Here is a 13580-nt window from a genome sequence, read left to right as displayed (position 1 = left end):
TAACTCCTATAAGAATAAGTGTTCGGTTACACAGGGTGAATGGGAAACCTTAATCACTGTACGATATCATGGTCCAAAAATCCTTTCAATATATCTTAAAACAACAAAAAAAACATCTCAGACGGTAGCAGAAAAAAGAAAAAAAATCAGACCAAAGCAAGAGGAATTTCCATTGAAAAGTGGAAATACCTAAAAATAAAGAAAAGTGGAAAGACCTAAAAATAAAGACAACCAGTAATGGTCCATATTTGGACAGCTATTATCATGAAGGAGGGATAAAGAAGCTGTTTCAGCCCATTTTTATACGACCGCAAAAAAATTTTTGTGGTCGTATATTGGTATGACGTTGGCGTCACTGTCGTCGTCGTCGTCCGGCGTCGTCATCCGAAGACACATTAGTTTTCGCACTCTAACTTTAGTTTAAGTGAATGGATCTCTATGAAATTTTACCATAAGGTTCAATACCACAAAAGGAAGGTGGGGATTGATTTTGGGGGTTATGGTACCAACAGTTAAGGAATTAGGGGCCAAAAATAAGCATTTTTGTAACTTCCAGACATAACTTGTGTGTAAGTGTATGGATCTCTCTGACATTGTACCACAAGGTTCCATATCACAAAGGGAATGATAGGATTGATTTTTGGGGTAATTGCCTCCAAATTTTTGGAATTAGGGGCCAAAAAGGGGCAAAAAACAAGCATTTTTCTAGTTTCATGACAATAACTTGTGTTTAAGTGTATGGATCTCTCTGAAATTGTATCACAAAGTTCCATATCACAAAGGGAATGCTGGGATTGATTTTGGGGGTAATTGCCTCCACATTTTAGGAATTAGGGGCCAAAAAGGGGCAAAAAACAAGCATTTTTCTAGTTTCATGACAATAACTTGTGTGTAAGTATATGGATCTTTATGAAATTGTACTACAAGGTTCCATATCACAAAGGGAAAGCTGGGTTTGAGTTTAGGGGTAATTGCCCAAAAAGTTTAGGAATAAGGGGCAAAAAAGGGGCCAAAAATGAGCATTTTTCTAGTTTCCAGACAATAACTTGTGTTCAAGTGTATGGATCTCTCTGAAATTGTACTGCAAGGTACCATACCACAAAGGGAATGCTGGGATTGATTTTGGGGGTAATTCCTTCAAAATTTTAGGAATTAGGGGCCATAAAAGGCAAAAAAACAAACATTTTTCTAGTTTCAGGACAATAACTTGTGTGTAAGTGTATGGATCTTTATGAAACTGTACTGCAAGGTTCCATATCACAAAGGGAAAGCTGGGTTTGAGTTTGGGGGTAATTGCCCTAAACATTTAGGAATTTGGGGCCAAAAAGGGGCCAAAAAACAAGCATTTTTATAGTTTCCAGACAATAACTTGTGTTCAAGTGTATGGATCTCTCTGAAATTTTACTGCAAGGTACCTTACCACAAAGGGAAGGCTGGGATTGAGTTTGGGGGTGATGAATCATAAGGGGGTTAAAAAAATTTGGGGGGGGGGGATTTTTTTTTCTTTAAAATTTTCCATTTTAAATTGGTTATTTCTGATTTATATATAAAAGCAAATAATAATGATATGGTTTGAATAGGTAAATTAAAATTTTTGAAGTTCTTAGACCACTTTCATTCTGTGTCAGAAACCTATGCTGTGTCAAATATTTAATTACAATCCAAATTCAGTGCTGTATCAAGCTTGAATGTTGTGTCCATACTTGCCCCAACTGTTCAGGGTTCGACCTCTGCAGTTGTATCAAGCTGCGCCCCAGCGGAGCATTTTATTTGAATTTTTTTATCAGTGGAGTACCGGTAACAAACAATTAGTAGAAATGTGTACAATAGATTTAGACTAGTTCAGAACTAAAAATGATGTAATTGCATAATAGTGACATTGGTGTACAGGATAAAACACCATTTGAAAGTCACCTATAACTATTAAGGGGGTCTCATTGGGGGGTTCTGATCCCAGATCCCGCTTACTGTTTTGTCAGATTCCCGTATCCCGCTTACACTATGTACGTAAGCAATTCTCATTTTTTTGTAATTTCCCGTTTTCACGGCACAATAATTTGACTTTCATGTGTCACGCTTACAAAAAATCAGCAACCCCGGGTCACTCATAGACCCCAATGAGACCCACTATTAAAGAGTAATTTGCAATTACAATAGAACTGTACAGGAAAATGTACCAATGTGAAAGTCACTTTTAACTACATGTATTTAGAATGCTCTCACTAATCGCAATCATAACATAGAATAAAAACAAACATGCACAGTAATATTAACACTTGTTATTTGAATATTTTGTTAGATTTTCCAACTCCGATGCCAGTTTTAATGCCTGCATCAATCTGGACTCGCAAAGATATTAAAGCCTTTAAAGACAGTGTAAAAACTAGTAAAGAGAATGTAATAAAGATAGCATCATTGGCTACTGCCACAGTGAGTTGGGAAAAACAATTCATATGTCTGTTTCTGCACTGTCTTCACAAGATATCTAGTCATGGAATTCGTTTTCAAAATGAGGCTTTGGCTGTCAAAAAATTAATTTGCTTTTTTTGAAAAATTGCAGAATTGCAAAAAAAGATTTCAGTTATGTTAAACACTAAATTTATGTTCAAAAAATGATTTAGCTTTTCAGAATAAAGCTGGATTTCAAAATTAAAAAAAAACAAACAAATAAACATGAAAATCATTATTATCAATCTCTTGGCAATTGTTTTTGAAAACTACATTCCGTTAATGGATATCTTAACAAGAAATACACTATTATCTATATGCATGTGTTGTTTTTCTTCAGTTATTCGGTGTATGTTGTGTTTTTAGATCATGAGTTACCTCCTCTTGCTGCTGCCTCTATGTGGACTCGTAAAGATATAAAAGAATTCAAAGAATCTCTACGTAAAGATAAAGATTCAGTTATAAAAATAGGTTCTGGAGAAACGGTCACTGTAAGTATTTGCTTCTGTAATGTCTGCAGTAGCGCTTTGATTTTGTGAATCTGCGTGAAAATAATGGTGCAGTTGCTTTGAAATTTTTTGTTCCCCATATTAGCTAAAGCTTAAAAGTTTGAAGTAAGCCTGCTTTAATATTGTCTTTAATAAGCTTATATAAATGGCTATTTTTTTAATAAAAAGTTTTTGGGAAGGAGGGAACATATGTTTGTAAACATTTTTATGCCCCCGCTGTCACTGGAGTGGGCATTAAGTGTTACTCTTGTCCGTCCGTATGTACCTCTCAAAATTTGCCTAAACAAAATGTTATGAAACTTATACACAATGCTTATTACCACAAAATACAGACTAAGTTTGAATTTCATTCAACCCTGCTACATCCATATGTTCTTAAATTTGAGTCAACTTTACCCCCTTTCTAAAATTATTTTTTCTGGAATAATAAAAGAATTTATTCACATTATAGAAAATTGGTTAATTTTCTGTGCTACGATTATCTCAGTGTAATCAAATAAATGAGATCAGTCAAACTAATGATTGTTATCAGTGATAAATTTTTTTGTTGTTGGTTTCTTTAGTTTATTTTGTATTGATACTATTTCTTTCTTAAAAATTTCTTGTAAGACATCTTAAGCTTGTAGCAAGAAGAATTCAGAGAAAGTTTTTGATACAAGAAGAAACTAAGTGGACTTTGTTAAATGAGATAATCATATCTAGTGGATAATTGAGGACAAACAAATTAAAAGTAAGAGATGATGTTTATAAAAAGCGAACTTTGTTCAAGGGAAATAAGAAAACAAATAAGGGACAATAGGAACCTGATGTTCAGTGGTTGTCGTTTGTTGATTTGGTTCATAAGTGTTTCTCGTTTTTTATATAGATTAGACCGTTGGTTTTCCTGTTTGAATGGTTTTATACTAGTCATTTTTGGGGCCCTTTATAGCTTGCTGTTCAGTGTGAGCCAAGGCTCCATGTTGAAGGCCGTACTTTGACCTATAATGGTTTACTTTTACAAATTGTGACTTGGATGGAGCGTTGTCTCATTGGCACTCATACCACAGCTTCTTATATCTATTAAGGCAAAAAACGATGTTCTTGAATAGCAAATCCAAAAAATAAAGCTTTGGACAAAACAAACTCCCATCAAAACTGCCAGTGATATTAGGTGCTCTGGTAAAGTAAACATTGCCCTCTTTGCATGCAACACTTATAGTATTTGTTGTGTTTAAAGTGGTCATTGCTAGTGATTAATCAAATTCAGTAATGGTCAAAATCATTAAGGAAATGGTAAGCACTTAGCGAAATATGTTTTTCGATTAATTGTGACACATTCGTCTGATAACAATTCAAGTATATACAGCTGTCTGACCGATTAGAACAGATATGTCAAGTTGATAAATGATCTACACTGAGGGAGCATCTGTTGCTGCCTTATATGGAACGTAGTAGTATTTGATGATTTGTTTAGCTGTTCTGAAGGGTTTTCGTTAGGAAGAATGTAGCAATAACTTGAATTACTAGTATTTATATCTGATACAGCATGATTGTGTAAACTCTTGTCTTGTTTGTATTGAACTATCTTTACTCGCTTTATATCCGTACTATACAGCTTTTAGACTATCTAGATTCTGTTAACATGTAAGGGGATTATAATCAAGAATGCAAGGCAGCAAATCAAAAGAACATTCAAAAATAAATGTAGAGCTCCATAAAAAATAGTTAAGGATTAAAATTTGACATTTTTTTTTCTATGGAGACAAAGCCTTTTTTAATGGGTAGGAAATTACTTGTTAGAACTTCAAAATTATAAAGTGAAGTTCTAAAGGTATTATGTCCTGAAAAGACCCATTTTATTATATAGATCAATTAATTAATTGGTTCTTATATTTTATTTCATTCACATGATATGCCATGAGGAAAAGATGTCTGACATTTCCAGTTTTAATTTTCTCCTCTATCCATATTGTAACATATTCCATTACTAATGAATTGACCATTTATCTAAACTGATATTGATTGAATCTTGCTAAAGGAATTCAAGTTAAACAGTTTTTGATGAAGTGGATTAATATATGAAACTCCTATCTTGATGACCAAGATTCTGTGTACTCGTTTTTTGCAACTGACTATACAGATTATTACAAGAGCTATTTAAGAAAAAACTGAAAGCCCTTGCTATAATTAGCTCAGACAGAGTTTGAGAAATAGTTAGGTAATTTCACTTGACGATAATAAAGTCTAGCTTTTCTGATTGAGCAATCTTATTTTAACAGTTAAAAGTTTTGTAGACCATGTATACTGTCAACTCATTTATATTCCAAGATACCAATTTTCATGAAGTGAAGAAAAATTGTATTTTTTCTTAAATTTCTGAATTTTTTGGTGTGATAAATTCTGCATACAAGCCTATAGGAAATCTGCACTTCATTAACAGTTAAATTTGTGGTTAAAAAAATGGGTATACCATGAATTATAATGAATCCACTGGATAGTTCCCCATCTGATTACAGGTAAACAGCTTTACAAAATAAGGTTAACAGGCAACCAGTTTTCACTGTTAGATTGATGATTTTACTGTATGCTTTATAATGAGTTTAATGGTGTATTTGTTTTTTGTAGCTCTTATGATTTTCTAATGTACAAATAGTTATATTTGCTTTTATGTTACATTGTTTTTGTTGTATATGTATTGTATTCATTAAATAATGGATTTTAACATAATGATGGAAATAATACATCCTTTTTTCAAGTTGAAAAGAAAAATCAATGCATTTAAATGGATCAGAATATTTATTTTATGAAAACTAATGTTCATCATTAATCCTAGAAGTATAATTCTAGGGACAAAAATCTTTTGTATAATTTGATGTCAGTCTTTTGTCACAATGTTCAGTTAAAGTAAATGAAAATAGGAATTAAGTACTGTTCTTCATTTTACATTCTAGTGCGTATCAAACAGAAATTTTCTTCGAAAAGATAAGACCATGTAATATGTAAATACATACTTTTCTTTTATATAAATACAGATGATTAACTCTCTTCTAAAAGATAAAATACTAAAAGAAATGTGTACGTTAGTTGAACCCTCTCTTCCAAAAAAAAATATAAAAAATAGTGGATCATTGCCTGCGTTAGTTCTTTGACCTTTACACTGTTGTACTGCTATAAATGGATTCTTATCTTCCTAAAGATTGCTTAGAAATAATTGTCTGTTCTATATTATATTTTAGGTGCAGTAATTAGCAACTTATTATCAATATTTTCAGTATTCTGTTCTCAAATCAGTTTACATTGTTTCTTATAAAAATCAATACTGGTAATGAAGCCATAATCTTATTTGGAAATTTGTAAAAACAAAATGGTGAATTTTGCTCTTTGGAAATGGTGAATTACCTCTTTATGAAGACACCTTATTATTGATAGATATCTTTTTCTACGCTGCAAAATTTTTGCGGCCGTTTATTGGTACGATGTTTCTGGGCAATGACTTGTGTATAAGTGTATCCATCTCTATGAAATTGTACCAAAAGGTTCCATACCTCAAAAGAAAGGTTGGGATTGATGTTTGGGTTATAGCCCAAACTGTTTAGGAATTAGGGGCCAAGAAACAAGGATTGACTGGATTCCGGAAAAGAACAAGTATAAGTCTATGGATCTCTATGAAATTGTACCACAAGGTTCCATACCAAAAATGGAAGGTTTGCCTTGAAGTTAGGGGTTATGGCCCCAACCATTTAGGGAAAAAAAAGCCAAAAACAATACATTTGTAATACTTTGTATAAATCGATAATTTCTTGACAAATTTCAATGGGGTTTAATTCAAAGTCTTGAATTCTTGGGGTTATTTAATATGCTGAATCTAACCATGTATTAAAATTTTGGATTTTGGGCCCAGTTTTCAAGTTTGTCCAAATCAGGGTCCAATATTAAACTTTGTTTGATTTCATTAAAAATTGAATTTTTGGGGTTCTTTGATATGCTGAATTTAACCATGTTTTTAGAAATTGGATATTGGACCAAAATAGGTGAATGTCCAATTTCAAATTTTTAAGTGCTTAGACCATATCAATTATGTGTCAGAAACCTGTGCTGTGTCAAATATTTAATCACAATCCAAATTCAGAGCTGTATCAAGCTTGAATGTTTTGTCCATACTTACCTCAATTGTTCATGGTCTGTGCAGTCGTATCAAGCTGAACCTTGCAGAGCATTTAATTTCTTTGACAGCAAAGTGAAACCAATGTGATCCTCTGTTTGAAGGTGTTGATTAGGTTATGTTATACCCCCCTCCAAAAGGCAAGAAGGTATACCTGTTTACTTCTGTTCTACCGTCCATGTTTAAGTCTGTCAGTCAGTCTTATTGTCAATGTCCATCCATCCGTCCCATAATTTTTTGTGCTCATTTTTGTCAGGAACAACAAATCAGAGCTTCAAGAACGTTGATAATTGTGATAATTGTGATTATTTATATTTCAGGTACGAGTACCAACACATGAAGATGGGTCATGTTTATTCTGGGAATTTTCCACAGACTACTATGATATAGGGTTTGGTGTATACTTTGAGTGGACTGTAGAACCCAGTAATGCAGTCACAGTACATGTTAGTGAATCTAGTGATGAAGAAGATTTAGAAGAAGAACAACAAGGTTGGTTTTACAGTAAAAAAAATATATAAAAAATTAATAAAATGCAGTATAATTGCCAATGAGAGAACTCTCCACCAGAGAATAAATGTCATAGTAGTAAGCAACTATTGGTCATTGTACGGCCTTCAACAATGAGCAAAAGCCATACCGCATAGCAAGCTATAAAAGGCCACCTAATGGCAACAACATTAATGTATGCTGAACAAGATTCAGATGGAAAAGTGCTGTAGCATTTCAGGATGAATTTAATGTTACATTCTTACCAGGAAAATGTTTTGAACCACTGATTACAGCTTTTTGAGCATGCCAGCATACATTTATACTGAAATTGTTTAAATGAATACTGGTTTGTATCAGATATTTAACGATCAATGTATTGGCAGCTTGATGTTTAGCAAAAAAATCCCCAGAAAATCATAGATATTGTTTCAATTACTTTACTGTCATCACAGATGATTCAATTTAGAAGATTTCTACTATCATTCATTACAAATTGATTATCTTACATAATAATTGGCTTCCTGTACAGCCATTTCTACTTTTATTTGATGGACACAATTATCTCAGCGTCATATAAAACAAATTATTAAGATCTGTGACAGACAGAAATTAAGCCAAACTACAAGCTGATTAAACATGGCACAAAATGAAGAAATATGTATGTTCATAAAGCATAGAATTATAGATTATTGTTCTGAAATCGGAGGAAGCTGAAAGACCATAGGTAATCTGTTTATTGCAATTTGCCTAGGCAACGTTAATTGCGTTGGCTTATGACAATTTTTCGTTTTCACTCTACTCAACTGAGAAAAAACATTTTCAGTCCAATAGATTTAGATGGAAAATTATCACATAGAAAAAGATCAAAGAAAAATTTTAATAAAATTGAGATAATATACATTCCTTGTTGTCCACATGTATGACTGCTTGATGAAGGAGCTGATGTCGTCTGCTGTTGTTGTTGATTGACAGAGAAGATGTTTTATTTGGTTACTTCCTTAGCTAGCTAGCTTATTGCGTGTAATATCAGATAATGTTATATCAGAAATTATTGTGTGTATATACTATAACTATTGTCAATCGTACAAATAATGCAGTCAGAATTTAAAACGAGCATTCTAAGTAATGCAATAATTATTTTGTTTTTTTTTACAATGATTAATAAAACACCTAAAATAAAAATAAAATTTACAACAATTATAAATATTGATGCTATTTTACAGAAAATAAAGTTGATGTGGAGCAGGGGAGTAAGCAAGACAATCGACCACCAACAGATGAAATTATACCTGTATATCGGAGAGACTGTCATGAAGAGGTGTATTGTGGGAGTCATGCGTACCCTGGGCAGGGCGTGTATCTACTTAAATTTGACAATTCTTACTCATTATGGCGATCTAAGACCTTATACTACAGAGTTTACTACAGTAGATAGTTTGTGTTTATGTTATGACGTTATGTAAACTGTTATTGTGTCAGTTGTAAGGCTTTTAATATTATTTTAAATATTTGTTAAGCCAAAACTGATTTATCGTTAAATGGAAGAGAGACCTGTAAACTTACACAATTCAGATAAGTTTTGTGAACTATTTTAAATGTCCCTTACAAGCTTTAATGGGTTGATCTTAGAAATCATTTATTTTATTGTATGACATATATCAAGCATTTAGATAAGCCTCTGAAACCATGGTCTTATAACTGTTCAAAAGATTGCATAATACCTCATGATGCACTGTTGGTATACATGCTACTTGATTTAAATTTCAGTACAATAGATTTATTGAATCACTAATGTGTTCTTTTGGATGTATTTGCCTTCGAATATATTGTAAACATCAAATATTGATAGATACTGTAAACCAGCGATTTATTTTCACAACTTTCCAGAGAAAAAAAAAATTGTTGATTTATATTATTGGGAATATGTGAAACTTGGATCTACCCTTATATAAATATATCAAGATAAATGAGACGATTGTGAAAATAAATTGCTGTGAAGTTGGCTAGAAATAACTTAACACTAAATTAAGTATGGACAAATATTAGTTGCTTTTCAGTAAATACAAAAATATTTCCAAAGTTTTTAACTTTTTATCATTATATCATTTCATTTTTTGTTTCAATAACTGTCGTGTAAATACTCCTTTTCTGATTTGAAAACTCACATTAAGGAACTGTTTACTATTCTGAAAGTCACTGCAAAGAAAGAAGCAACATACATTTAACTTTCATCCTGTACTAGAACACACCCGCGAAATCGTGGGCATTTAAAGCTAGTTGAAGTAAGTAAACTGTTGGAGGATGAATTTTTTTAAAAGATTTTATGACTGGAGAATTTCAGGAAAGGTATCAAAAGTATCCTGTATATGCTTGAAATATTTAAATATTTGCCACTGGATATTATGCTAAAAACAATCAATAAATCCCTTTTAATTGGTGATAATTTTTTATAAAGTCTTTTGTTGATAATATTTATAATATCGTACTAACAATGTAAACATAAAATTTTAATGAAATCTTTACACCTAATACATAGGGACATATCTCTAAAATTAACAGAAAATCATTTTGCAAAAATGTTTAATATTTAAAAATATGAATTGAAAATTTGGTGTATGAAATTTGATAACTGTATAAATAATACACATTCAAACAAAGAAATGTATAGAAAATATTGCCTATCCAATCCCTTTTTTTCAGTTTTTTTGTATGCATATTTTGAGAAAGTATATATGTATTAAGAATCTAACATTTACATATCCTTTTTGGTTATAATGATTTTAAAGTAATTTATATATTTCATATTAACATAAAGTAAAAGTTCTATATGACAAATGAGCCATTTTTGTGCCGATTTTATTTATCTTTTTGAAGGGATAAATGAATAACATAGATACACTCACTAGTTGGTTATGAAAATGTCTTCTTTTTGTGCATTTTTGAGGTCTGTATGTGGTGTACAGAAGAGAGAATTATGGGTCATAAAGATGAAGAATAGACAAAAATAGACAAAACAAATAAAGAATAGAGAATAATTAGGGTGCTTAAATAGAAAGAAAAGAAAAAAAATGACTTGAAAAATTAAAGAATGCAGAAATAAAGAGGGCCCCATCCGGACCCTCATTTATGTTTGGAATTGTTTTTCTCTGTTAGTTCATACATAACATTCAGTTATATTATGTAAAATTTCTTTAATTGATTAATTTAACTAAACAATACATTCATTTTTTATATGAAGTTATAAAATACATGCACATGAAGCTTCAACTATTGTATTTTGAGACACAAAAACACCATATATTTAACATTCTTCATAAAAAGAGAGTTTACTTAACATGATTGTCCTAATTTATAGATTCTTTCAATCAACGGTAGACTTTTCATGTACTCATAATTTTGATTATCCCCCTTTGTGTGGGTATATGAATATTGAATATAAATAATAAATCTGTTCGGGTATTGTTTGTAAACATAACTCATTCAGTGTTAACCTAGAGCAAGAATAAAATATATTTTAGATAAAGCTTTTCATTTGTTTACCTTTCCCTTGCTAACATTATCATGAAGAGCAAATGTAGTCGTAGATGTTGCATATTTGTGGAATAAAATAAAATTTTGGAATAACTCACTATTGTTGCATGCCAATCAAAATTAAAAAATCTTATGAAACTTCTTTGTAAGGTAATAATTAGCAGATTAATGGACTTTTCTATAATTCTTGAATATAAACCATACATTTTAATCTTTCTCCAAATTGAGTTTGTTGTTGACAGAAAAAGGTAACCTGTTTTAGCATGAAATGTTGTCTTGTTTTAAATTTCCATTTTATTGACAATTGCTTAAAAAAATTAGAAAATTGCATAAATCATACTGTCAGTTAAAATTTTCATTAATAATGGCTGCTGATTTTGTAGTAATCATATATTTATTGGCAATGTATTGGAATTAAAAAATAGGAATCATTATCCATATTTTCTAGTGGTATAGGTTTTAACTGGATTTTTCCACTTTTTTGCCTACAGTCCTAACATAAAAAAAAATGTTCAATAACAAAAAAGTAAAAAGAAAATCCTGGAGCTAATTTTTCCAAAATATTTTTTAGGCGAAAAAGTTGTTCAAGCTTGCTTTTCATTAATCCAAAAAGTAAAGTAAACTGAAGGAGCCTTACCATATTAATTATGCATGCTGAAAGGGAGACTTAATTTTTGTAATAATGGTTGTAAAGACTTTTGTTTGTATTGTATTATTTCTGTGTGATATTTGAATATTGTCAGTAATACTACAAAAATTAAGAATTCATATTGAATAAATAAGTTAATATTTGAAATATATATTCCCATATTTCTTACATATTTGATAAGGATTGTAACAAAATGTTGAAGAGGTAAACTTCATTCAATAATATGTTAAAGGTGGGTATTTTTGTGGGTTGATATTTATGTGATTTTAATGTATAAACCTATGGTCGGGTTATATTTGCTCATCCACCAATAAGTTTCATACCAATATTGTGTTAAACTATTTGCACAGGTGGTATTATGCCACATTATACATAATTGCAAGATAAGCGAAAATAAACCCAGCACAAAAATTTTGTCATGCACTAACTGTAAGTCATTCCTGTATAAAGAAGAGTTTATGTATTGTGTGTGTTTTTACCATCTTGCCAACTTTAATGGATTTATGAATTATATAAGCAGAGTATTTGTGACATAAATGTGCATTCATCTTTAGTTAGAGGAGTTTTTACGATACATTTTGAGTCATACAATGATTTAAAGTTGAGTCTAGCTGTTACTTATTTTTTTTTTTTCACTTCTTTTGTAAATGTTATATTTATATTGTATATTTTCTTTATTATTTATTACCTTACGTAATACTGTGCAAATCCATGGAATATTTTTACCACTCTGATCACCACATTATTTCCCATACTTTGTATGATGTATAGAGGGACAGATTTAGGTTACGATAACAATAGACTGTGATTGGCTTCTGTTATGTATAAATATGGAATATTCAACTGTGGTCTTTGTTGGTTAATAAATTGTGATATACCATGGTTATTTTGCTTTATAAACCTTTAGGAAGAGTTGAGAGGTATAATGATGTGGGTCTCATTGGGGTCTAAGTGTGACGCGGGATTGCCGAATTTTTGTAAGCGTGACACGTGAAAGTCAAATTATTGTGCTGTGAAAACGGGAAATGAAGTCTAGCGGGATACGGGAAATTACAAAAAAATGAGAATTGCTTACGTACATAGTGTAAGCGGGATACGGGAATCTGACAAAACAGTAAGCGGGATCCGGGATCAGAACCCCCCAATGAGACCCCCAATGATGATTGTATCTATTTATTCCTTTGTTCATTTGTCCTATATAAAAAAAAGGAGATATGGTATGAGTGCAAACTATCCACCAGAGCCCAAATGATATGGATATAAGCAACTATAGGTCAATGTACTGCCTTCAACAATGAGCAAAACTCATAGCCAGCTATAAAAAGCTAAACATGAACAAATGTGGAACAATTCCAAAGAGAAAAACAGATGGATTAATTTATGAATAAACAATAAAAGAAAAACAAACTTGACAGACAGAAACAAACGACAACATCTGAATTGCAGCCCCTGACTTGGGACAGGTACATAAAGAATAAGGTTGTGTTAAACTTGTTGGAGGCAGCTCAACCCTCTCCTAACCTGGGTCAGTAATGTAACAGCACAACATAAGAAGAAACTTTAAAAATCAGTTAGAAATGGCTTGACTCTCCAGATTTGCACAAAAGCACAAAAACAATTAACATAATGATGTCTGTCTGCATTTTGTATCTAAAACTTCGAACAGCTGACTGGATTTAAAAAAAAGGAATTTTTCAGTAAGAAATGACATTCTGTTTCTCCTGTTTATTTTGTAATTTGTTTTTAGAGGGAAGGTAGTTTTGTTGGTAACCATTAATCTGTACAAAGGACAAGGATTACTTCAGGCCAA

At 31.4% G+C, this 13580-nt stretch overlaps 1 protein-coding gene across 3 annotated transcripts in view; it reads left to right on the top strand.

Annotated features, from left to right (window-relative positions):
- LOC127738883 (Golgi resident protein GCP60-like) overlaps positions 1-12652 on the top strand; it is a 47645-nt gene extending 34993 nt beyond the window's left edge. For 2 of the 3 annotated variants that reach the window (XM_052250353.1, XM_052250351.1), the window contains exons 7-9: positions 2300-2430; positions 7419-7590; positions 8814-12652. In XM_052250353.1, the coding sequence (XP_052106313.1) occupies positions 2300-2430; positions 7419-7590; positions 8814-9025 (515 nt within the window). In that variant the 3' untranslated portion in view covers positions 9026-12652. Of the gene's footprint in view, positions 1-2299; positions 2431-2814; positions 2940-7418; positions 7591-8813 lie in introns of all 3 variants that reach the window. The other variant, XM_052250352.1, reaches the window with a different exon arrangement.
- The last annotated feature ends 928 nt before the right edge of the window (positions 12653-13580 follow it).

The sequence above is a fragment of the Mytilus californianus genome, unplaced genomic scaffold (assembly GCF_021869535.1).
Source record: "Mytilus californianus isolate M0D057914Y unplaced genomic scaffold, xbMytCali1.0.p SCAF_4, whole genome shotgun sequence".
NCBI classification, from domain to species: Eukaryota; Metazoa; Mollusca; class Bivalvia; order Mytilida; family Mytilidae; genus Mytilus; species Mytilus californianus.
The sequence above is the reverse complement of the archived record's forward strand: the minus strand, read 5'-3'. Positions and strand labels throughout refer to the sequence as shown.